Source organism: Acipenser ruthenus, chromosome 3 (genome assembly GCF_902713425.1).
Source record: "Acipenser ruthenus chromosome 3, fAciRut3.2 maternal haplotype, whole genome shotgun sequence".
Classification (NCBI taxonomy): Eukaryota; Metazoa; Chordata; class Actinopteri; order Acipenseriformes; family Acipenseridae; genus Acipenser; species Acipenser ruthenus.
The window spans coordinates 6,310,347-6,337,978 of NC_081191.1; the positions used below are offsets into that span (position 1 = coordinate 6,310,347).

Below are 27,632 nucleotides of genomic sequence, written 5' to 3' on the forward strand. Positions count from 1 at the left end.
AGCTTAAAGACATTTGAAACATTTCGATATAAGCAAAGCTTTGATAACTGAACATGGGTGGAAAAACTGTATGGCAAAAAAAAAATAAGTTGTGTTTTTGATGTGGTTTATCTCTGCCACACCCATGAACATCAGAATGGCAGCCAGTGAAGTTAAAACACAATATATTCACATAGTGTGCGCTGGCAGCAGTGCCTTTGTTGTGTGAAGAACTCTTAAAGAAGGACGCAGGCAAGTATCTCACGTCACTAATAATACAGTTATGTAGTTTGATGTGGATTTTTCTAATGTATTTCTTATTTAATATACAATTATGTGTGTTCCATATTAGTTTCTTCACCATGCTCTGTCTGTTCCAAAAAAAAAATGCTTCTGAGAAGATTCCTCAAGGGTGGTGATTTGTGAAGAAGTGAGGTGGGGAAGCATATTAATGTTGCACAAACGTCAGTGCAGTCAGGGCTACAGTGCAAAGCACATTACTACTACACTTTCCCATCTCCCTTCCTCACAATCAGCCTTGACGAATGTTTTCAGAGGAATAGTTAGTAATCCATCGTGAGTAACAAAGCTGAAACAGAGATTCATATTGCACAAACATAATATGTTGTTAAACAGATAGGAAATGAAATATTAGGGAAATGTAGATGATGTCAATATCCCATTTGGTGTAATTCATTTAATTGTTGCATTTTTCAGCAATAACAACTTTGAAATAATTTCCAATACATCCCCTCTTGGGATCAGAATAACAACCAGCAGGTGATGTGCGATAGCTGAAATCGGAGCCAAAATGTTGCTGAGGTTTCCTTACATTTTGTACAGATTGAGGAGTAATTGCAAACATTAGAACACAAGATGTTTTGCTTTTAGTCTTTAGCGTGTGGATTCTTGAAAACAGTTATGACAATGATTTAAAATGTGGGTTTCTTGACAGCCACCTTACTGCAGTATATGTGCTCCTCACTAGAAGTGGTAACCTGAGCTGGTAACCTCAGTGGCACGAATGACTCATTTACATGGGCACAGTTTGAAAACCTTACTGGCTTAGCATGCAGAGAATCATACCTAACACATGATAAAACTGTGTGATAAATATGATGTCATCTTGACCTGGATTATCGGTTTAATCTTTTTCCCGTTTTGGGCTAAATCAATGTCCCTAATTAATATTTGAAAACAATAAACTTTCTTGCACGCTCCCTTCCTTTGAACACTTCTCATGTATTGCCACTTGCCCACAACACCATGTGATATTCAAAGCCGTGCATTAACTATTGTCATGGTATAGTGCAACATTCAGAAAAGTACCCATTGAAACACAGCCCAAGTGTGCTGCGCCTCCATAGCCTGGGGACCCAGTCATAATGAGAATGCAACTCTCGTTCCCAATCTCATGTGTGTTCATGTGAGTTTTGCCTGCTTTGGAGATGGAGCAGAAATATATGCCAGATCCATTTTATTATTATTATTATTATTATTATTATTATTATTATTATTATTATTATTATTATTATTATTATTATTATTATTATTTGTTTATTTAGGAGACGCCTTTATCCAAGGCGACTTACAGAGACTAGGGTGTGTGAACTATGCATCAGATGCAGAGTCACTTACAATTACGTCCCACCCGAATGACGGAGCACAAGGAGGTGAAGTGACTTGCTCAGGGTCACACAGTGAGTCAGTGGCTGAGGTGGGATTTGAACCGGGGACCTCCTTGTTACAAGCCCTTTTCTTTAACCACTGGACCACACCGCCTACCATTTAATCCACATCTGAACTATGTTGAGGAATTGACAGCTAATTTCTTTGGATGAATTGACAGCTGCTCCTGTCCCCTACCTGCCAATAGAGTGTCACTGCTAGGCAGGGGTGTGTTTTGAGGAATCCGTCGAGAAACATGCAGGTCACTGAGAAAATTATGCAACTGTATTTCCCATTGTGTTTTTTTTATTGCGCACATGTTTGGGGGGTAGGTGGAGTGGTACAGTAGATTTCTCAGCATTGCTTCTACAATTGTGTATTCTAGTGAACCCCAAATTGAATTCTGATTTTTCTTGACGTTCTTTCAGTTTTGTAACTGCTGAACCCCAGATTTTTAAAGGACTGTTGCTAGTTGGGCGATATGAATTGCACACCCCTGGGGATAACCTATTAGCGTGGCATATCTCTGATGAAACAAGTCTACTGTTATAAAGATATTTCTCTGGTGGAGCTGGAGCATGCCTCTCTCGTTCAGGAACAGATATCATGAATTCACACAGATAGTGATGTCTGAGCTCACTTAATCACTCACATAATTTAGTAGTGTTTCCTTTTTTTTCAATCATCATAGTCATGCTTTTAGATTCCAGATAAATAGCCAAATGAGTACTTGTACAGATTGCAGTACGCACTGTAGTTCTGTAACTGAGGAGAATAGCTTAATACCTGTGGAAATACGGCTAAACCACAGCTGTAAACATTCTACTTAGGGATGTTTTGAATAGGGCATTCTTTTCTAAGGTGACACTCACATTATATGTGAGACTCAAAGCAGTATGTTACACAGGGTGCTGCTGGGCAGGGCTTCTCGTCTGTCTGGCTCTGTTGAAGAATCCTGGGCCCCTCCTGGAGCCTCAAGTGATTCATCCAGGGTGGCCTCTGCACTCGTGACTCCTGTATGAGACAGGCCTGTGGAATGAATAGGGTAACATGTACTGTGCTGCTGTCTCCATGTGTATTGAGATATACTGCACGTTAAACTTGAAGGGACTGGTTTTCTTCGTTAATTAAAAGTCTCTTGCACATCAAATGATTCTTCTAATTACTGCAAGTACACTATAAAAAGAGCATGGTTCACATCATTTTAAAAAAAATATTTTTAACAATGGACTTGAAAGTGTTTTTTTTATTATAAGTAAAATGGAGTTTAATGGCTATAAAGTGTGAAAATATATATATATATATATATATATATATATATATATATATATATATATATATATATATATACAGTATATAAGTCACTCCAATTTATTTTACTCATCAGAATAGTTAAATAATCATACATAATAATTCATTTTTTGCTGGGAAGGACTATAACAATAAAATGTCGTTATTAACTATTGTGTTTTGATAATATTATGTACTTTTTAGTTGCAGATGCTTCAGTAAACACGGTACACTTTTTTTTTTTATCAAACTGTCATAGTTTATTGTTAGGAATCAAACACAGTATGTAGCTTTTAAAACAAAATAAAAGATTGTTTAGAAGTCGCAAAAACTGTTTTTAATTAAAACCCTTTGAGACTGAGGTAATTAAAATCGTACCCACAGTACACGCAATAACCTTTTAATACAGTATTTTTACACTTTTTTTTTTTTTTACACGTTGTTTGTTCCATGCTTTTGTTATTACAGAGCATCCTGTTCACCCTAACTCAGTCTATTGTGTAATTCATTTTTAAACTTTCAATTCACTTTAACTAAACAAGCTACAGATTGGTGCTGGTGGTGGTGGTGGTCAGGTATGATTCATAAGTAACATGTCTCGTAGTCTCCCCTTGGTGTCTTTAAGGGATCAGTCAGTGGGAGGTGGGGTCCAATTAGCATTAAAAAAGCTGCCAATTTTATGTCAAATGCTTTAAATAAAGACATGAATGGGATCTAGTCAGACTTCATTCATGCTGCCTAATCCCATTTATGGTAGTTTGTAATTGTGTGAGCCATAAATATTTCACCAAAGAACCCTGTAAAAGTATCCCACATGAAGAAACCTTCTGATTTTCAAGTTATTAAAAAATAATAATAATAATAATAATAATATTATATAGCTGTCTGCCATTGAAACCCCAAGTTTAACAGTAAATAATACACATTTTCTATGTACAGTATTTATCTTGATTCTTGGTGCTTAAAAATAATGACCTACAGACCTTGAAACTTGTAAGTCTGTATTAAATGTTGTTAATACATGCCAAGGTACTTTTTTTTTTTTTTTTTTAGCATCGCTGGTATGAGACGCTTACTTTAGCCTAAAGGCTTTATTGTGAAACTAATTATTTCCCACAGATTGATTCCTTAATGTCCAGATCATAAGGCTTCTACTAAATGCATTTGCTGTAGAACTTGTATATAAGATGGGCACATCTTAAAAGTTAAATTTTTTAAGTGTTTTTTTGAGAAATGTGGTTTGGGTGATCCTATTCGTGTTATATAAGACAGGGTTTCAAGATATGCCTTCAAAAAGAGTGCTGTGTACTAGGAGCTACTAGCTACAGTATGTAATGCTAATTATGCTACTTGGTTATATATTCAGGAGTTTTAAGAATGTAGCAGATGTTCATTTTTGTTGCACAAATGTTTTTAATTCTAATGTAAACTTTGTTAAAATAGCCTTTAAACATGTGCCAGAGTTCAATTAGTATCCTGTGACTAAAGGTGGAACATTTCCTGCTTTGCAGGGGAGTGCAAAATGCATACCCTTACCTTTTTATCCAGTAAACACCCAAAATCAAGTTTGCTTGTTCTTTTTAAGTGGTTAATTGAATACTGATATTTCACCATGAGAACCATTTAGTAAATCATGATTACACTATGTAACACAATTTTTGTTCCTGGGTAGTAAGTGTTATTTCCTAATTGCTTATGCCTCAAATAGAAAATGGCTATTATTCCCCACAAACTTTGCTTTTGTGACCAGGAGTGATATTTAGAAATTTACCTATTTCCAATGAGAAAACGGGCGAATTTGTGTCTTTTCATAAAGTCAGAAAAAAAACAACATATGAATCCAAATTAACATGTATTTATACTAAAGTAATACAAAAATGACTACAAAAGATTTAGAAGTGAGTAGTTTTTCAAGATTTACAATTATACTGGAAGGGATCTTAGACCATTCCTCCATGCAGAATCTTTCCAGATCCTTGATATCCTTCAGTCTGTGCTTATGGACTGCCCTCTTCAATTGAAACCACAGGTTTTCAATGGGGTTCAAGTCCGGAGACTTAGATGGCCATTGCAAAATGTTGATTTTGTGGTCAATTAACCATTTCTTTGTGGACTTTGATGTGTGCTTGGGGTCATTGTCTTGCTGGAAGATCCACTTGCTGCCAAGCTTCAGCCTCCTGGCAGAGGCAACCAGGTTTTTGGCTAAAATGTCCTGGTACTGGGTAGAGTTCATGATGTCGTTGACCTTAACAAGGGCCCCAGGACCAGTGGAAACAAAACAGCCCCATAACATCAAAGATCCACCACCATATTTTCCAGTAGGTATGAAGTTCTTTTCTGCACACGCATCCTTCTTTCGACGCCAGTCCCACCGCTGGTGTGCGTGGCCAAAGAGCTCTATTTTTGTCTCATCTGACCATAGCACCCGCTTCCAATCTAAGTGCCAATGCCGTTTAGCAAACTCCATGCCCTTACGTTTGTTGGTTACTCTCAAAAAGGCTTTTTTTCGGCAACCTTCCAAATATCCTTTTGACATGGAGGTGGCATCTAATTGTAGATTTGAAGACTTGGTGACCCCAAGATGCAACAAAAGTTCTGTAATCTCCAACTGTGGCCCTTGGATTTCCCTTTGCCTCCCGAACCATCTGCGTCACTGTGCGTGGGGGCAAGATACACTTGCGTCCTCTACCAGGCAAGTCTACCACTGTTCCAGTGGTTTTGAACTTCTTAATTATTGCCCTAATAGTGGTAAGTGGTATATTTAGTTTTTTAGCTATTGCTTTGTACCCATTGCCTGATTTATGAAGGTCAAAAACCATTTTTCTCTTTTCATTTGTGAGTTCTTTGCCTTTCCCCATGGTGATGGATGACAAATGGATTTCATATGCGTGTTACCTCATTTTTATACCCCAGTGAAGCAGGAAGCCATGGAAGGCTACAATACAGTTCCTTAAGACTGAGATGAACTCAAAGAAGTAGAATGTTAATGCAGTTTTAATTTTGTTTGATTTTATTTATAAGAATCTTTAGGGGTGCCAATTGAAAAAAATGTATTACTTGTTAATAAAAAAACTTTTTCTCTGAGAATAAAAGAATATGGTTTTCATCTTTATCAATGGTGCCAATAATTTTGGAGGTGACCGTGTGTGTGTGTATATATATATATATATATATATATATATATATATATATATATATATATATATATATATATATATATATATATATATATATATATATATATATATATACACATACACACACAGCATCTCTTGAACTGCTATTTGGCATCCTTTGTTTGGTAATTAATTCTCTGGGGTAAGGTAAGGCCTACACAACTTATTAAGAACATTAGAACATAAGTAAGTTTACAAACTAGAGGAGGCCATTCGGCCCATCTTGCTCGTTTGGTTGTTAGTAGCGTATTCATCCCAGAATCTCATCAAGCAGCTTCTTGAAGGATCCCAGGGTGTCAGATTCAACAACATTACTTGGGAGTTGCACAATTCTCTGTATAAAAAAGTGCCTCCTATTTTCTGTTTTGAATGCCCCTTTATCTAATCTCCATTTGTGACCCCTGGTCCTTGTTTCTTTTTTCAGGTCAAAAAAGTCCCCTGGGTCGACACTGTCTATACCTTTTAGGATTTTGAATGTTTGAATTAGATCACCGCGTAGTCTTCTTTGTTCAAGACTGAATAGATTAAATTCTTTTAGCCTATCTGCATACGACATGCCTTTTAAACCCAGAATAATTCTGGTTGCTCTTCTTTGCCCTCTTTCTAGAGCAGCAATATCGTTTTTGGAACGAGGTGACCAGAACTGAACACAATATTCTTTACTCCTGGGATATTTTTCTATTTTAACGTTTAACATATTGTAAGGTCTTGCTGTAAAATAAAGGCACACACACGGGCCACAGCCACACCCTCTGCCTTTTATTACTTTTTGAAAAACGAACAAATATCCGAATGAATATTTAATTGAGCGAATATTTGAACGTGAAAATCCTGTGTTCATCCCAGTAACGTTTCAATATGTTGTACATATCTTTCTCAGGAGAACATACATACATATATAGGACATATTAGGGCTGTCAATTAATCGCATAGTGTGTAAAGCCTAACAATTGTTAGTTTGCAGTTTTTGGATATGATGACAGGTTTCTTTTTTTTATGTTCTCTTCAGAATTAACTGTTCATTTCCTAGAAGTAATTACTATAGCTGCATATTTATAATTTTAATAAAAAAAAACTAATTTATTTCAGTTCACAATCACATTTAAAAATAGATATCCTATGTATTATGTTTTCTGATCTCTGTGTGCTGCTGATCAAGCTTGAACCGCACATTTTATTGTGTTGGTTGGATTTGTAATTTCTAAATTATTGCCCCTAGTAAATTTTGGTGGTGGTATCAATGGGTAAATTTCCTGGTTAAATACATACATAAATAAATACATTTTAAACAATTTTATTTACAGTTAAGGGTAATAAAAACAATAGCATCAGTAATAAAACAAATTTAAATTCAATGGATGTAGTAATTGTAACAATTTAATATGCGATTTTTTTATATATATGATGATTATATTTTTTTATATTATTTTATTTTTTGATTTATTTTTTAATCCGCATGTTAACCAAAGTAAGTATTGTACATTTATGGTATAAAGGTTTTATATTTCTTCAGGACAGATGTCCAATACATGTGCAGCTACTCACAAAAACCATTCTGTCTATTTATTTATGTTTGTATTTATTTATGTTTAACACATCTGTTGGATCTAATGGGAAATATTCTATATGTATGCCCCATTTTAGAACCATGTACTTACAGTACATTTGAAAGAAGAGGCATAAGGAAATTAACAGAAATCAGTTGAAAATGTTTCCTTTCCATATCGGACATTGTTGTCTATTTTACTGGGGTGAGAAACAAGAATCCAAGTTCTATGTTTATTGAGACACATGGTAATCTCCAAAGGAAATAAAGGTGGTACTAGGAACATACACAGTAGGCTAATGTATTGTAATGCATTTACAGATTTGACAAATGTTTTACTGGGTATAGCGTGAGGTTAACGCTTCTGTTTCTGTTTCTACAGTCTAGTATTTTCTGTCTCATAATATCCTGGTTTAGTTCTCGTTACCTTTTAATATACGGAAATCTGAAATGTTAATCTCTGTAAGTCGCCTTGGATAAAGGAGTCTGCTAAATAAACAAATAATGTGGCGATACATCAGTGTTATGGCCCCCTGGCGGGAGATCTACAGTGTCCCGGGTTTGTAACATTTCATTGTAAAGCACATTACAGTATTATTATGAGCTGTCAAATTAGAGTCTTGCTAGCTTCAGTACGGATACGGGCAACGGAAAAAGTTGGTAGGCCAAGAATGCCTTAATTAACATTTCTCAGCCCTTTATTTTTATTTTTATTTTTTCAGGCTAAACATTAGGTTGTTTGGTCTTCCTGGGGAAAAAAGTCCCTCTGTGAAAATGAGTGTTTGTAGCAGGATTTATGAGCTGTGTAGCGGGATCTGGCTTGTAACACCAGCAGCTGTAATTACCAATAGCACTGTGGTTGAAGCTATTACAAATTGAAAATGGTCATTGGTGTTGGAAGAGGTGTGATACAGCAGTACTTACCACAATTACGTATGACTCTACCGGGCACTTTTTTTTTTATATCTCTTCATGTGATTTAAACTTGTTTTTCTTCAGCAATTTAAACTCGCCCTTGGAGGTTTGGTGGATGTGAGGGTTGTTGAATGAATCATGGCAGCTCCCATTGCTTCTGTTGTAATGTGGGTGTTCTGGTTTCCTAGGTAGCGAGTATGATGAGGAAGAAGTGGACTTTGAAGAATCAGATAGCGATGAGTCCTGGACCACAGAAAGTGCCATTAGCTCGGAGTCTATCCTGAGCTCCATGTGTATGAATGGAGGAGATGAAAAGCCTTTTGCCTGCCCTGTCCCTGGATGTAAGAAGAGATACAAGGTGAGCTGAGTCAGTCTTCATGTGTTCACCCCTACTGTCATCTGAAATGAAAACACAAGGTCATTGGCTCAACATTTCCCAGGTTGCCATTTTAATAATAATAATAATAATAATAATAATAATAATAATAATAATAATAATAATAATAATAATTTTAAAAAATAACACATTTTATGGCAAAGCATGGGTGTGTGTTTTAGTTTAATGTGTTTACTTGTTTATTCATTAGTTTTATCTTTTTATCAAGTATGAAAGTGCAATATTACACACCGTAGTGTCTTCTATATTTTATAAACCCTGTGTGGTCCAGTGGTTAAAGAAAAGGGCTTGTAACCAGGAGGTCCCCGGTTCAAATCCCACCTTAGCCAGTGACTCATTGTGTGACCCTGAGCAACTCACTTAACAGTGAGATGTAGTTGTTTCGGGTGAGACGTTGTAAGTGACTCTGCAGCTGATGCATAGTTCACACACCCTAGTCTCTGTCAGTCGCCTTGGATAAATGTGTCTGCTAAATAAACTAATAATAATAATAATAAAAGGTGTGCAAAAAAAAAAAAAAAAATCTAGGATATCCAAGTATTAGTACTTTGCTTTATGATGTGGAGTTGTATCATTGTTTGTTTTTGTACTTTGTTTTACTAAAGAAAATGAAATGAAGACAATGTGAATTTACCTGTAAACGGCCAGCAGTTGTTTTCAGTTTTTCTTGGACTGTACTGTTTTGCTTCTAAAGTCCTGAATTTTATTTATGTATCTATTTTATTTATGTATCTATGTATTTTTACATTTTTAGTAGTCCATAAATAGCAATTCAGCCTAAAATGGCAATTGTATTTATTTGTTATAAATTAGACACAGTAGTATGTGGGTATCTGTGTGAGTATTTTCTGCAGTGAAAATGTTTTCATATGATATGTGATACGCGTGTTATTGAAGGACACATTTCAAGTATACATTGGGGGTAATACAATATGAAACTTACTTGGCATAGCATATATGAACTACACAGTGTTGTTTTGTTGGTTCTCCATCTTCATTTCATATCATCAGACACATGTACTTCTCATTCCTCTTATGAAATAAATGCCCACGATCATGTGCATGAGTGAAACTGCCCAGAATAGACAATTAAAAAAATTACTAGCAATCACCGGCTGATCACTCCGATGGTATCGTGTTCCCACGGAGACAGCTAAGTAACACTGACACTGGGGGGCTTCGTTCACAACATGCCTGTGTGAGCTGGCTCAGGGACCGTTGTGTTCACAGTAGAGCAAAAATCAAATCAAAGCCTTTGCAGAGCCCTCCTCTGGAGCAGGCCACTGTTCGTATGGCAGTGTTTACACTGCAAACAAACAAACAAACAAACAAACAAAAAAACTGTCTAAGCAATAACAATAAGAGTTAAGCAGCTTATTGTTGTAGAAAATCTGTAGAATTATGTATTTGCAAAACTACAAGCTACTACTATGTGCCTCACTGCAGAAGCTTTTTGTTCACAATGGGTTTGCAGACAGTGCTGTTCAACTCTGCTGTGGCTGCTTCTGCTGAGGTATGCCATTTCTAGACGTAACTCGTGGAAGCTGTCTCCAGTCATGGTCTGATAACTTCTTCTGGGCACCATTAGTCTTCCTTGCTAGAGGTGGTTTACCTAGTGTTTTTTTTTTCTGTTATGAACATCATTCTGACAGTTTCTGCTCTCAATGCACCTGCTAGTTCAGCTTCCACTGTCTTCTCCTGTTCACACTCAATGAGGTCCTTCACCTTTCTCATCTTGGACATCCTTGAATGGAGTTTGGCTCTATAAAAGTCACAGCTTATCTGAGTTCTATCAGTCTGCACAATAATATAAATTCATGCCTCGGTCTAAGTGAATCCTCTCTCTATAACATGCTGTACAGTAAATGTACTACGTGCATATATGTATAATAACCAGAGGGAGGGACGGAGACTGTATAACATTGCATATTGGTTTTTTGCAATGTTCTGTCCCTGCAGGCATTTTGCTTCCCAGGGGTTAACACAGTGACAGGATCCAAGACTTCAAATGTTTAAAAGTTCTTTGGTCCTTTCTCACAAGCTTATTAATTGTGCTGGGGGCTTTTATTGCTGGAACAGTATAAGTGGGGTGGGAACATGATAAAACTGAATGTGTGGCTCAGGAAGGAAACAAGCCATGGTAATAGTAGGAACTGATTTCCCCAGAGGGAACCCAGGCATTGCAATGAGGATCTCTTTAGGGAAGAAGAGATGGAAGAATCACCCTGTAATTTGCTACATCCTGCCTGTACTCTGTTTGACTGCCAGTGCTGCTTCTTTATTGCCCATATAACCAAGGCGTTCCTGCCTGCTGCTGCTGCTCATTCTCATTGCCTTCATCTCAAATGCATGAGGCCTGTCTTGCACGTCTCAAGTGCTTGAGCAACAAGACAGGAGAAGAATTAATGATCCATCCTGGGCCTGAAACATGGAGAAGCAGCAAATAAAGGCTCATGTCAGGGACGAGAGAGAGTATAGAGCCCTTTCTTGCACAGAGACTGAGACTGCCTGGATAAGCCTGCCTTATGGGCTTTAACAGCGGACACAAAGGAAGTTTTAAAATGGTTTCACCACCCAAGCCCCCCTTATTTATTTCATGCACAATGAATTGTTTCCTGCTTTTCTAGGTATTTGCAGGATTTATGCTATATTTTATTTTAAACTGCAGGATTTAAAAAATGCTTTATGCATACCTTCTGAATAGCATTAGCACAGGCCAGTTAGATAAAAGGGTGTGATGATGGTACAGAGATTAGAATATATACCGAGCATCAAAAGAAACTTATCACTATTATAATAACATTTATTTTCGAAAAAAAAAAAAGGTATATAAATGATGGACATTGACGAAATGTTTTTGGTTTCTTTTTAATCACTTGATCATCCTTGACCGTGACACACTTGAGTGACTATGACTGAAGCATATGCACTTAATCACCTAATTAGTGAGACAGTTTATTGGACACTGGATATGGAGTGATTTCAGCTTGAATAAAAGCAATAAAGAAAATCACAAAAAAAAAAACAATATGCCACATCTGTCAAGAAAGCAGCTCCTTCATGCAATCGGCATGTTGGAGGCTGGACTAGGGCAGCGTACTGTAGCTCGCCGTCTTGGGTGCTCACAGCCAACAATTTCAAACCTGGCGAGACGGTATAACCTGACACACTCTGTCAATAACAGGCCACAAACTGGGAGACCGAGAGTCACAACACCTGCCCAAGATCGACAGATCATTTTGCAGTGTCTTCATGATGTCAGTTGTTAATCAGCACAATAAAACGTCACTGCATCTGCTAACACAGGTGGTAAAAGATCAAAGCTGTAGAAAGCAATGGATGTGGCCATTCTTATATATACACTGTTTTCAAACACATTTTGATAAAGTCAGTTTAGTACAGTTTATACTTCCCTCAGCACTAAAGAAATATCTACCAGTATGGAAACTTGAACACCTTACCTAATTTGCATATGTTACTCTGGCATATAAATCTTGTGCAACCCAGTTTTACTCTCGGAATAAGTACTGCTAAAAAAACAAGGGGATTGTATAAAAAAAAAAATATGGAAGTGACAAAGCTAAATTTATTTATTTTGTAAACAGATGTTACATGGGGAATAAATGCAGTACATCCTATACCAGGGGTCTCCAACCCTGGTCCTGGAGAGCTGCTGCTTTTTGTTTCAACAGAGCTCTCAGTTACTTAATTGCACCAATTATTGGCTTAATTAGTCAAGATTAACAGGTGTTCCAGATCTTTAGCCACTGATGATTTAAAGACACCTAGAAAACCTGCAGGATTGGGGTTCTCCAGGACCAGGGTTGGAGATCCCTGTCCTATACCATTAATAAGGGAAAAAAATGAAATGCAACAAGTTTTCTTTTGATGCTCAGTATATATTCAGTCTTTATGTTTATTTTTTGTATTTTTATAGGTTTATGAAACTATATATCATTGTTGTTATTGTTGTTAATTAATCGAATAAATCAGTCATTGTGAAACTGCATAGCAGGACAGACAAACAGACAGATTGTAAATCTCCCTCCCGACCTGTGAGGGCGCTAAGCAGTGAAAGGGAAAGGCTTTGGACGGGCTGACCTGACAGTTCTTTCCCCGGGCTGGGAAGTCGGTCAGTCTGGAAGAAGGCGAGACTCTGTTGCAGGAACGTATTGACCCGGAAGGGAAATGATGTAGCAGCTTCAGACAGTAGAGACAGCTGCAATCGTTTACCAAGGGGTCATGTGTGATAGCATAAAGCGGCTGGAGGATCGTAAATCTTTTCCTTCGATTGGCTTCAGAGCAGATACGAAACTGGAAGGACTGGGAGAGATCCCCTGTGAATTATTGTGAGAAGTATTCGTGAGTGTTTTGTTTGTTTTTTGTCGCTGTTAGTAATTGTCTTTTGTTTTGTAAATCACTAGACAGCTAACACGTCTCCGGAGCTGTCGCCTTGGGCGAGTACTACCCGGAACAACACTACACCACAGTCACTGTTTAATTGTTATCACGCACCACAAGCACTACTGCACGCACCCAGACTGGTGTATAGTATAGTATTGTATTGTGGGGCGGATAACGTGTACTATTAATTGGTTTGCAAAACCAGTTATTATTGTTTCCTGCCGTGCTCTACACATTGGTGTGTATTGCTGGGGGATTATTGTTCGGTCGCCAGACCGGGAGTTTTAAAGATAAAACAAACCCCTTTTCCAAACCGTATTATTCCTGCACTGCATCACCCCTACACCTGTTTCTACTCAGCAGCCACTTTGACACAGTCCCACATGTGGAATGTCATATTAAGGGAAGAGGATCCCTTTCTCTCTCTCTCTCCTCTGCTGAGTGCACAGGGTACTGTCGATGCCACCTGCCAACATCTGGAGGCCAGACACAACAGCCAATAAAGATGATTTATTTTAAGAAAGTGAATTGAAATGAAATAACACGCTGGGTGGTATCTGCGGTGGAATGTGAATAGTCCCGTTCCTCCTTTTCCATGTGCCATCAAACCTTAAGGCTCATTGGCCTGCAGACTGTGAGAAGGGAGGAAGCTTGTGGGACTGCTGTCTTTTATGTGCAAGACCTATACAATCATCCAATTATGATGGTTTAAGTATGGTGTCATTGATGCTTAAAAGAAAGCAATAGTTTGAATTCTGACAGTATCCCTTTTTCCCCACTGCCTTAAATGGCCAAAGGAATTTTTTTTTTTTTTTTTGTAACAAATAGCATTTTATATCATTAAAACTGTCGGGTTGAATCTGTTCAGCCATCTAATTTGACCTTGGGTAGAATAAACAGAAAAGGGACATGGATTACATGTGGCTAATATAACTTCAAAGCAATATTCATAATGGAAAGGTAAGAATAAGGTAAGAATATAAGTAACTTGCTTGGATAACAGTTTGGAGTGTTTATTTAAGTGTATCCCTTTTTTTTTTAGCAGTGGTTGAAATCGATAATTTGATCACACTTATTGTGAAATCATTTTTGTTTGCAGGTTTCTTTTGCTATCATTATAACAAGCATGCTGTTCCTCTTTCCTCAGAATGTGAATGGTATCAAGTACCATGCTAAGAATGGTCACAGAACACAGATGCGTGTGCACAAGCCGTTTAAGTGCCGCTGTGGAAAGAGCTACAAAACTGCTCAGGGGCTCCGGCACCACACCATCAACTTCCACCCTCCGCTGTCTGCCGAGATTATAAGGAAGATGCAGCAATAATGATGCTGGTCCCAACTGTGCCAACAACCTTCACCAGCAGATGCTGATTTTTTTTCAGTACAGCCACCGTATTACTTTGAGGGCAAGTGTTTTTCAGCCCTTTGGGGAGGGGGAAAAAACAAAACCAAAAAAAAAACATACACTACAGATTGAACGCATGCTTTTAATTTTTTTTCATGTATTTTGGAATGATGTATCTTTGTAGAGTTTGTGTTTTGTACATTTGCACATTCAGCTATCATACCTATTTTTCATTACTTTTGGCATAAGGTGCTAATTATGTATGTGTGTGTATGTGTGTGTGTGTGTATATATATAAATACAGGTAGTGAACAAAAAAATGGAAACACCAATGTAAAGTCACTTAATAGGACGTTGAGCCACTATGGTATCCCGCTCTGTGGAGTTCTCGGCAGACCGTTTTTGATGAAACTGGCTGCTCATGCCCTAGGTTGAAATTTGCAGTCAATTGATCTGCAGTTGCTCACCTGTTTTGCCTTGCACTTCAAATTAATGCACGGATATCACGATCCTGGAGTATGCGTTTCAGCCCACTATTGCCCTTTGCTGATGATGTCTTTCCCTAAGGTGATGTTCCATGCCAACATCACCTTAGACACTGTTGCTCGTGAAACATCAGCAAGTTGATCTGCCTTGGTCACTGAAGCTCCTGCCAAACGCACCCCAACAATCACCCCTCTTTCAAAGTCACTAAAATCTCCTCTTGCAGCCATGCTAGCCATAATTATAGGCAACCAGGTCTGTCCAGCATTTTTATACATGACCCTAAGCATGCTGGGATGTTACTTGCTTAATTAACGCCTGAGCCACACCTGTGTGGAAGCCCTTGCTTTCAATATACTTGGTGTCCCTTATGTACCCAGGTGTTTACATTTTTTTGTCCACTACACACACACACACACACACACATATATATATATATAAAACTAGGACAGTTTCGACTGCAGCTCAGTGGCCCAACACATGCTCTGCAGGCAGACTAGTATTTTTGCAGGACAGAAGTCATGCTGGTTTGAATAAAGGTTGGTTGAGTTTAAAGAGTTTTATAGTACTGGGATAAGTTACAGTAAAGGTCTACAGTACGACATACTGCGCCACGACAAAAAAGAAATCAGAACCATTCACGCTGCCTGCGATGTGACTGAAAACCGGATTGGTGGCTATTTTAACGATTGTCGTGTGTCAGCTAGGAAACTGACCAATGAGCACTCAGTGGTCTATGACATCACGCGCACCTGCCACCACTGGTGTGAAAGGTTGTGTCGCAGCGAAATTGTCACATTATCGCAGGTCAAGTCGTGTGGGGTCCAGTGTGAATAGGCCTTTACAGTTGTGTTTAGGGTTAATATACAATGTCTGAATTTTTTAATTCAGATCCCAATATTCATTCCAACACAGTATCGGAGAGTTGCAAGTAAACACTTAGTTGGATTAATCGAAAAATCTGAATGTTTGTAATATACCATTGATAATTACCTGATATATAAATATGTATATACTTTCATAATCTGAAAAAAAGGATTCATTTCCAAGTTTTATTTTATGCTGTATTACACTTTTAAGAATCCCTTGTGTATGTTTTAAACTTTGTAATAAGGCCACTTCAATAAGAATATAGTTATCTCATATAAACTATGAGGCATTTCTGTTTATATCTATGCTACAAGCAGATCTCAGGTCAGTATCAATCAGCATTTGAGGGCCATGATCCTTGCCCAAACCACCACATACAGTATTTAGAAGTCACTGTTCCATTTTTTCCCCACTCACTCAACTTGAAATGCTTTTAATACCAACTGTATTTCTGCTACCACTTACAGTGCTCTCTCATGGAAAATTGAACTATTTCTTCATCACAGCAGATGAAGTGTTTAAGCACTTTGTAGGTAAACTATTGCCAATAGAGTTTTAAAGTGTTGTGTTGCCAATACTTGTAACCGCTGTACTAGCATGTGCCTGTGGTTGCAAAAAAAGAAACAAAACCAAGAAAACAAGCATGTTTTTATGGAGGCAAAGTATTTTGTGTCAAAGGATATATATATTATATATATATATATATATATATATATATATATATATATATATATATATATATATATATAATTTTTTTTTAAATCACTGAGCCTCCTATTCATGTTTATTGTATTTTTTTTCTTATGATCTTCTGATTGTCTTGTATTGTAGTTCACAGCATTCCAATGTTGTATGTCTATGTTGGTTTATAATGACACTGTCCTGGAACATGTTGCTGGAGCCTTACAACTAGTGTTGTACACAGTAACTTGCAGAGCAAGGAGTTGTTTTAGTTCAGTTCTGGTAGCCTCAGCACCAGTCTGGACCATGCCTTCAAAATGCCAGTCACTATAAGACATCCCATGCTAAGCATGTTACATTCTGCTCTCGTGTCTTAAGTACATCTATGAACTGATTTTGCATTTATGATTGGTCTTTTTGTACTTTCCTTCATCTAATGCTATTTGATTGTCTTTAGCAGCTCTGGTAAATCAGCCATAAGTAAGGACAATATCTTCATGTGGCAGGCAGTTTTTCAGTTAGGTAGGATGTGAAGAAACATTTTGTTTCCATTGACTTTAGCCCTATTTGATCATTTCCAGCCTAATTGAAATACTGGCAAAGATTCAAAAAGGAAAGTGATGCAGACACTTGTCTCTCTCTGGATTATATAATGAAACCAGAGTGCTGAATGGGTTTGCTAAACAGTCATAAAAATGTCATCGTGGCATGTAAATGAATATTGTAATGGAATTCCAGTCTGTATTTAGTTTAACATTGTGACAGTATTATAAAACAGGTAAGGACTATTTTGATATACTGTGTATAGTGAATGTATTGTTGTGTCTGTGCTTTAAATTATATTTTCGTATGTTTTTGTGGAGAACAATGTTCCTTTGTGTATGAAGGCAACAGAGGTTTATGTTTCGGAATCAAAATTTATTTCAAAAGCTGCTTTTATAAATGTAAATCCTGATTACATTTAAATAAAATATTTGCCTCCTGATTAAATATTGCTTTTTTCTTATAAAAAAAAAAAAATTGTAGCACTGTTCCTTTTTTTATACACTCTGCATACTTCCAACTGCACATGCTTAGACTGACAAATAAAATACTATGGGTGGCTTACATGACAGTAGAATAGCTGAAGAGTAAACAGCAGGGTAATCTGCTTTCACCACTGCCAAGTAACTTGAAAGAAGTGAATATAATGGAAGTTAAACCTGTTGGTTGGTTTAGCAGTGGAGGAGGCTACTTTCTTTCATTTAGTATTTTGAATAAAGAGGAGTATTTATTGGATTATTGGAACAAGACCTGGAAGAGTATTTAGAAATCTGACTAATCCTCTTGACATATATCAGGGGTGGCCAATCCTGGTCCTGGAGAGGCACAGTCCTGCAGGTTTTCTGGGTCTCTTTAAATCAATGGCCAAAGACCTAGGAAACATGTTAGTGTTGACCAATTAGAAAACAAGTAATTGAGAACTCGGGTGGAACGAAGACCCTGCGACTCTCCAGGACCAGGATTGGCCACCCCTGACATATAAAAGTGAAGATGATGTATTTTTTGCTAACGTTGCATGCATTACAAACAAAGCTCTGAGATCTGTTTTCTCTTTGTGTATAAATCTCACAACCGTCAACAGTCAATAAACACAATTTTAGATTGCAGTCAAAAATAAATAAATAGGGGGGCTCCCGAGTGGTGCATCTGGAAAAGGCACTCCGCCCGGAGTGTAGGATGCGCCTTATAGCTTGGAGATCGCTGGTTCAAATTCAACCTATGCCACTGCCGACTGTGGATGGGAGTTCCCAGGGGGAGGCACACAATTGACCAAGCGCTGCCTGAGCTGGGAGGGGTTAGGTCAGCTGAGTCCATGGCTCACCATACACCAGCAACCCGTGGTTGGTCGCGCATCTACAGGCCGGCCTGTGTGCAATTCAGAACTGTGTGGTCCTCCGACGCTGTAAGTTCTGGATATGGCTGCACGGAGGGCTTGCAGAGTGAAAAAAAGCGGACGGCTGACGGCATTCGTTTCGGAGGACGCGAGTGCTCGTCCTCATATCTCCCTAGTTAGTTTGGGGGTTGCAGCGGTGAGCCAGGCTGAATAATAATTGGACATTCTAAAAATTGGGAGATAACTGGAATAAAAAGAATTGTTAAAAAAATATATAAATAAATAATTAAATAAATATATATGTAACATACGAAGTGTAAAAATAAATGTTACAGATTGCATGTAGGCTATAGTATGTGTCAATATAGTCTAGCACATCTCTGTCCGAGAGGGGTCTGAGAGTCAATATATACCGAGCATCAAAATAAACATCACTATTATAACACATTTATTTTTGAAAAAAATAAGGTGTGTGTATGTATATATATACATATACATATACATACATACAGTGCCTTGCAAAAGTATTCAGACCCCTGACCAATTCTCTCTTATTACTGAATTACAAATGGTACATTGAAATTTCGTTCTGTTTTGATATTTTATTTTAAAACACTGAAACTCAAAATTAATTATTGTAAGGTGACATTGGTTTTATGTTGGGAAATATTTTTAAGAAAAATAAAAAACTGAAATATCTTGCTTGTATAAGTATTCAACCCCCACTCATTAATATTTGGTAGAGCCACCTTTCGCTGCAATAACAGCTTTAAGTCTTTTGGGGTAAGTATGTACCAGCTTTGCACACAGTGTCGGAGTGATTTTGGCCCATTCTTCTTGGCAGATTTGCTCCAGGTTGTTCAGGTTGGTTGTACGACGCTTGTGGATCGCAATTTTCAAATAGTGCCACAGATTCTCAATGGGATTGAGATCAGGACTTTGACTGGGCCACTGTAGGACATTCACCTTTTTGTTCTTGAGCCAATCCAATGTTGCTTTAGCCTTGTGCTTGGGATCATTGTCCTGCTGAAAGGTGAATTTCCTCCCAAGCTTCATTTTTTTAGCGGACTGAAGCAGGTTCTCTTACAGTATTTCCCTGTATTTTGCTCCATCCATTCTTCCTTCAAATTTAACAAGATGTCCAGTCCCTGCTGATGAGAAGCATCCCCACAGCATGATGCTGCCACCACCATACTTCACTGTAGGGATGGTGTGTCTTGAGGCATGGGCAGTGTTAGGTTTGCACCACACATAGCTCTTTGAGTTTTGGCCAAAAAGCTCTATCTTGGTCTCATCTGACCACAAAACCTTTTCCCACATCGCAGCTGGGTCACTCTCATGCTTTCTGGCAAACTCCAGACGTGTTACAGATGGTACTTTTTGAGTAACGGCTTCTTTCTTGCCACCCTCCCATACAGGCCAGTGTTATGCAGAGCTCTTGATACGGTTGACTGGTGCACCATTATTCCACTCCCAGCCACTGAACTCTGTATCTCCTTCAAAGTGATTGTTGGCCTCTCTGTGGCTTCTCTCACAAGTCTCCTTGTTTGAGCGCTGAGTTTTGAGGGACGGCCTTTTCTTGGCAGTGCCTGGGTGGTGTGATGCAGCTTCCACTTCCTGATTATTGATCCAACTGTGCTCACTGGGATATCCAAACACTTGGATATTATTTTGTACCCTTTCCCTAATCTATGCATTTGTATTACTTTATCTCTAACTTCTGTAGAATGCTCTTTGGTCTTCATTTTCCTTCAGATTCACAGCCTGACCAATGATCCTTCAACAGTGGGGTTTTTATCCAGAAAATGTGACAGCAACTTTAATGGTTCACAGGTGGAGGCCAATGATAAGGTAATTGTGTCCTGGTTAGGGCAATTTCTTTCATCGCTGTAAACTGAGAGCTTCCACAGCACAGGGGTTGAATACTTATGCAAGCAAGATATTTCAGTTTTTTATTTTTCTTAAAAATATTTCCCAACATAAAACCAATGTCACCTTACAATAATTGAATACTTTTGCAAGGCACTGATATATATATATATATCAGGGTATATATATATAGGCTGGACTAGGGCAGCGTACTGTGGCTCGCTGTCTTGGGTGCTCACAGCCAGCAATTTCAAACCTGGCAAGACGGTATAACCAGACACACTCTGTCAATGACAGGCCATGAACTGGGAGACCAAGATCAACAGATCATTTTGCAGCATCTTCGTGATGTCAGTTGTTAATCAGCACAATAAAACGTCACTGCACCTGCTCAACAGAGTGTGCAATTTTTCGATCACATCTAGTGAATTTTATCCAAATAAGTGATAAGTTTCCTTTGATGCTCAAATATAAGTGATACGTTTCTTTTAATGCTCAGTATACGTTAACATATTTTACATTTCTTCTTTTTTTTTTTAGTTCACGTTTACTCAATACAAATCACTGCAGTTGATTAAAAAACACCTTGATATTGCAATGACAAAGCGACTATACAGAGAAAAGAATTTCGAAACTGGGCTGCTACAAAGGAAAATACCAGAGTTTCATAAAGGGCCTAGTGTGACGAAGGTGGTAAAAGATCAAATCTGTAGAAAGCAATAGATATGGCCATTTTTATATATACACTGTTTTCAAACACATTTTGATAAACTCAGTACAGTTTATACTTCCCTCAGCACTAAAGAAATACCTACCGGTATGGAAACTTGAACACCTTACCTAATTTGCATATGTTACTCTGGCAAATAAATCTGTAAATCCACTCTTGTGCAACCCAGTTTTACTCTCAGAATAAGTACTGCTAAAAAACAAGGGGATTGTATAAAAATACAAAACTACGGAAGGGAAGAAGCTAAATTTATTTTGTAAACAGATATTACATGGAGAACAAATGCAGTACACCCTATAACAGGGGTCTCCAACCCTGGTCCTGGAGAGCTGCTGGTTTTTGTTTCAACAGAGCTCTCAGTTACTTAATTGCACCAATTATTGGCTTAATTAGTCAAGATTAACATGTGTTCCAGATCTTTAGCAACTGATGATGTAAAGACGCCTAGAAAACCTGCAGGATTGGGGTTCTCCAGGACCAGGGTTGGAGATCCCTGCCCTATACCATTAAGAAGGAAAAAAAATAAATGCAACAATTCTGCTTTGTACATTTCAGTTATTACAAACAGTTTAAACATACAACTTTTAAAAATGATCAAAGCAACACTAAGTGGATAGAAAACATTGACAAAATAATACATTTAAAATAAAAGCTTTAATTCAGGACAATGTAGATATTTCGATTATTACATCAAGAAAAGCCGATGACATCTTCATTAAGTAGTATCCTAAAGAATGTCTCAATATTTTCCTCCAAAATAATTTGAATATACTTGATCTTACTCAGTATAGCCATGTATATTAATTTAACAGCAGTGTTCATTGCTTATATTAAAGTACTGTAAATATTACCTTTTACTCTGTCATGTAGTTTATCCCAAATACCTATACACTACTCTCATTATAACATCTTATTCTTTTCCCTAAATATTCAGCCTGGTTAAGTAATATCTTACATGCGTTTATTGTTTAAGTTCAAAGCTTGATGGGGAAAAAGTATTTAATAGCATATGCAACTTACTCTTTTCTACCTCATGAGATTACACTCATGGTAGTTTTACTATGTTTACAGTGTAAAGCATACTGCAGATGTGCAAAGTACAGCATCTTCTCCTCCTACCTAATTTAGCAAAAACACTAAACTATTCTCCTATTTAATCAAAGTTCAACACATTTCCATCAAAGTGGGTCTGCACATGTTTCTCAAAAACGCTCTGGTCAAAGTCTAGCGGAAACTGCTCATTGCATATGGGGCACACTTTCCAATGGCTTTCAACATGCTCTTCAAACTTGCTCTGGTCATAATTAGGAGGAAAGATGACCTCACACAGTGGGCACTTCTTACAAACATCAATGCTGAAAAGAAAGAAATGAATACACAATATCAACTACCAATCAAATGGACAATATACATATATAAGGGTTCATTTTACCAGAAAGCAGCAGTGCATTGTTAATACCTACTTACAAGCAGCAACAATTTTTTCATATTTAAATAATTACAAGGCTAAATATTCCCAATTGTACTGGTATAAAAGCAGTAGGTTATTCCAGCATACTAATTACACTGAGGTAAATTGCTCCAGCCAGCCTCATCTGTTGTTTACCAAATATATTATTTATAAATGAAATTCTGGCAACAAAATCAATTCCCTGTCAGTGTACATCCTAACATGTCTATTAGTCATCCAATCTACCGACACCTACAAGAACAAATAGTGGTACCCTAAATCAGCACTGCAGTCTATGATTGTCAAGAGTAAATCGAACAGATAAAGATCTGAATTAAGTGGGAACGAGACAGTTACCTTGAATCAAAGCAGAAGTGAGTCCTATGATCCTGAAGCAGGGTATGCCGTGTGTCACTGGGTGCTGACTGCACAGTCTCAGCATCATCCTCACCCTGTGGAAACAGAGGGAAAAGCCTTTACACCACAACATTGCAAACATGCTAATGAGCCCCATCCCATTAACATACCTTATCCATGACATGTACTGTACACAGGTTAAAGCAATTCACTACAAGAGATGAAAAGCACAGATCTGTGACAGGAGACTACAGCATAAATAGTTTCCTGCAAACATGCAATACATGTATTAATTAATCCTAATTCATTAATAAATGACAATGTAAATTACTAAAATCTGGAACCAAATAAAAATAATATTTGTAAACAAATCTCTCTACTGCATTTCCAGATTTCTCTTAAGTAAAACTTAAGTACATCAGACGTTTTGAACACACAATGAGCTGCACAATTTTAAGAACACTAAAAAACACACTAAAATCACTAAAATAATTTGTAAGTCACTGAAAATAAGTTAAGTAACTAATTTTAAAACAAAAAACTCCCTTAGGACATACATTATATATATATATATATATATATATATATATATATATATATATATATATATATATATATATATATATATAGTTTGTGCAGTTGAATGGCCTTCACACAGGGTGGGCTAATGTATCCTTCATTAAACAGCAGTTTACTCGACTGTATGCTCTATATCCAATACATGGAAAGGAAATGAACATGAGATTGACCCAGACTTTCAGTGGCACACAATTAGATTCCAGAATATTTAGGTATAGATTCTTCCCAAAATGCTGGTTCTTTTAACTATTAAATTAAAAGGAAGAGAGCCATTGGCAAACTCAGACCACAACATGGTCTCATTTGAAATATTTTTTAAAACCCCAAAAGTAATGACTAAAGCTAAGGTTTACAATTTTTGAAAAGCAAACTATGAAGGTATGAAACGGAGACTAACAGAAGTAGATTGGAGTAAAATAGAGAAAACATCCACAGAAAAAGGATGGCTGTTTTTTAAAAATGTAGTATTAGAGGCACAGAACAATTACATCCCAAAAGTAGACAAATCTAAATCTAAAACAAAATGGCCAAAATGGTTTAATAGATCAATTAAAAAAAATATTCAGCGAAAAAAGGCACTTTACAGAGCGTTTGAAAGGGACCAAAAACAAAGTACACAGAAAGAGTACTTGGAACTGCAAACACAAGTCAAAAAGGAAGTTAGAAAGGCCAAGAGAGAGATAGAAATCAATATTGCTAAGGGGGCTAAAACCAATTCCAAAATATTTTTCCAATATTATAAACAGCAAGAGAACATTCAAAGAGGAGGTTAAATGTCTAAGAGACACAAATGGCAAAATCATAGATGAAGAAAGAAAAATAGCAAATATATTAAATTATTACTTTTCACAGGTTTTTACAAAGGAGGACACGGACAACATGCCCGACATGTCGACCTGTTCCTATCCAATTTTAAATAACTTTAGCATAACAGAGGCAGAAGTGTTAAAGGGACTAGGAGCTCTTAAAATAATCAAATCCCCTGGGCCAGATGAGATCCTCCCAATAGTACTCAAAGAAATGAAAGAAGTTATTTACAAACTGCTAACCAAGATCATGCAACAGTCTCTTGACACGGGTTGTACCGACAGACTGGAAAATAGCAAAAGTAATACTGATCCACAAAAAGGGAGACAAAACCGAACCAGGTAACTACAGACCAATAAGCCTGACTTCTATTATATGTAAACTTATGGAAACTATAATAAGATCCAAAATGGAAAATTACCTATATGGTAACAATATCCTGGGAGACAGCCAGCATGGTTTTAGGAAAGGGAGATCGTGTCTAACTAACCTACTTGACTTTTTTGAGGATGCAACATTGAAAATGGATAACTGCAAAGCATACGACATGGTCTGTTTAGATTTCCAGAAAGCTTTTGACAAAGTCCCGCATAAAAGATTAATTCTCAAACTGAACGCAGTAGCGATTCAAGGAAATGCATGCACATGGATTAGGGAGTGGTTAACAGGTAGAAAACAGAAAGTACTGATTAGAGGAGAAACCTCAAAATGGAGTGAGGTAACCAGTGGTGTACCACAGGGATCAGTATTAGGTCCTCTGCTATTCCTAATCTACATTAATGATTTAGATTCTGGTATAGTAAGCGAACTCGTTAAATTTGCAGACGACACAGAAATAGGAGTGGCAAACACTGCTGAAGCAGCAAAGGTCATTCAAAATGATCTAGACAGCATTCAGAATTGGGCAGACACATGGCAAATTAAATTTAATAGAGAAAAGTGTAAAGTATTGCATGCGGGCAATAAAAATGTGCATTATAAATATCATATGGGAGATCGTGAAATTGAAGAAAGGAACCATGAAAAAGACCTAGGAGTTTATGTTGACTCAGAAATGTCTTCATCTAGACAATGTGGGGAAGCTATAAAAAAAGGCTAACAAGATGCTCAGATATATTGTGAAAAGTGCTGAATTTAAATCAAGGGAAGTAATGTTAAAACTCTACAATGCATTAGTAAGACCTCACCTAGAATATTGTGTTCAGTTCTGGTCACCTCGTTACAAAAAGGATATTGCTGCTCTAGAAAGAGTGCAAAGAAGAGCAACCAGAATTATCCCGGGTTTAAAAGGCATGTTGTATGCAGACAGGCTAAAAGAATTGAATCTATTCAGTCTTGAACAAAGAAGACTACGCAGCGATCTGATTCAAACATTCAAAATCCTAAAAGGTATAGACAATGTCAACCCAGGGGACTTCTTTGACCTGAAAAAAGAAACAAGGAGCAGGGGTCACAAATGGAGATTAGATAAAGGGACATTCAGAACAGAAAATAGGAGGCACTTTTTTACACAGAGAATTGTGAGGGTCTGGAACCAACTCCCCAGTAATGTTGTTGAAGCTGACACCCTGGGATCCTTCAAGAAGCTGCTTGATGAGATTCTGGGATCAATAAGCTACTAACAACCAAACGAGCAAGATGGGCTGAATGGCCTCCTCTTGTTTGTAAACTTTCTTATGTTCTTATGTTCTTATCTGCATTTTAATACCAGGTTAAATGTCATAAAAGAAAGCCATCTTTCCAAAGCCTTGAATTTGTTTTCCAATTGTTTGGATTGTTCTAATACCACACATTAGGTAAAACTGTGCACAATATTTTAATTTAAATCGAAGCCACAACTGCAATTTCTTGAGTAATGGATATCAATTAATAACTGCCTTTGGATAGCTTACATCAAAAACACTTGTTTATAGTTATTTTATTATCATGTGTTTGAATTACAGTCATGGTACAATAAACAGCATATAAATCTGCAGCCTTGCAATGTAAAAATAGAGCTCCAATAGAAATAAGTCACAGATCACAACAGTTTAAAAAAAAACAAAAAAAAAAACACACAACAAACAACTCTACGATGCCAATCTTGTTTTAAATTGTGTTGTAATAAAAAAAAAAACAAAAAAAAAAACACACACCCTGAATTCTGTTTAGGTCCCTGAAGTAATGCTCTCAAAATAAATAAATAAATAAATAAATAAATAAAATAAAATGTGGCATGTGATTCTATTATGCTGCCAATAGGGGGACATTTACTTAGGTCTGCGGACCCATCTGATTGGGTTGAATATTTCCTTGATTTATAATTAAGGCCCTAGGAAAATCGCAGAAATTTTTGTTAAAATTCACAGCATCGTCTGGGGTAAAGTATCGTATTTCGCAGAATGTGCACGGAAATATATAATAAATTACGTGTACAGATTATTATTATTTATTTATTTGTTTTAAAAACCGCAAATACAGATAAATGCACCGACATCAAAATTAACATCAAAGTTACTCAAGCACATTACAATAGCTTGTGAAACGGTGTTTCAATTAACAGCCTGTAGGTAAAGTGTATCTGCTAGGACAGCTTTCAGTTCGAGTATGTCAGGTGCATGTTCACCATTAGGTCTTGCAAAACAAATAAAATGTGTAACCCATACTGATCTTGTGCATCAGTCGACTCGTCAGTGACCACTGACAAGCAATCAGACTGTTTTACCAATTCCATAATCTCCTGCTTCTGATACTTGGCAACTTTAGGTAAGTATTCACGTCTCACCTGGGCTGATGAAGGAATCACTCCACCATATGCTAAACTGTCTGAAGAATTTCCGTAACTTTTGGTTGTCCAATTTTTCAAAAGGGATATTCACAGGGCCTTATTTATAATACACCACTTGTGTGTAAATTATGAAATAATTACTTCAACCAATTAATTACCATGCACTACATTTTAAGCAAAGATTTTAAGAAATGGTTTATATTTAGCTACGGTTACTTCTGCTGCCACACCAAAACTGTTTTACAAAATAATCTGCAATACCTTACATGCCACAATAACCTTTATAACAAAACATAAGAATTTTAAATCCATTCTGGATAACAAAAAAGCTGTCAAGAGTTGTTCTTCGATGTACATCAGTTTCAGTTTGGAGAGATCCATCGATGCAGTTATCGGCTCCAAGCGTGTCACACCTCTCCCTCTCCCTCTCCCTCTCCCTCTCC

The 27,632-nt window shown here is 37.2% G+C and overlaps 2 protein-coding genes across 6 annotated transcripts in view; one reads left to right on the forward strand and one right to left on the reverse strand.

Annotated features, from left to right (window-relative positions):
* The window catches only part of LOC117435428 (juxtaposed with another zinc finger protein 1-like), an 81,422-nt gene extending 64,640 nt beyond the window's left edge, over positions 1 to 16,782 (forward strand). For both annotated transcript variants that reach the window (XM_034058573.3, XM_034058572.3), the window contains exons 4-5: positions 8,763 to 8,932; positions 14,523 to 16,782. In XM_034058573.3, coding sequence (XP_033914464.1) covers positions 8,763 to 8,932; positions 14,523 to 14,699 — 347 coding nt within the window. In that variant the 3' untranslated portion in view covers positions 14,700 to 16,782. The remainder of the gene's footprint in view (positions 1 to 8,762; positions 8,933 to 14,522) is intronic.
* Positions 16,783 to 21,460: 4,678 nt separating this feature from the next.
* LOC117435427 (tax1-binding protein 1 homolog B-like) overlaps positions 21,461 to 27,632 on the reverse strand; it is a 38,978-nt gene continuing 32,806 nt past the window's right edge. For all 4 annotated transcript variants that reach the window (XM_034058569.3, XM_059011152.1, XM_034058568.3 and 1 more), the window contains exons 16-17: positions 23,037 to 23,131; positions 21,461 to 22,584 (exon numbers count right to left, since the gene is read on the reverse strand). In XM_034058569.3, the coding sequence (XP_033914460.3) occupies positions 22,383 to 22,584; positions 23,037 to 23,131 (297 nt within the window). In that variant the 3' untranslated portion in view covers positions 21,461 to 22,382. The remainder of the gene's footprint in view (positions 22,585 to 23,036; positions 23,132 to 27,632) is intronic.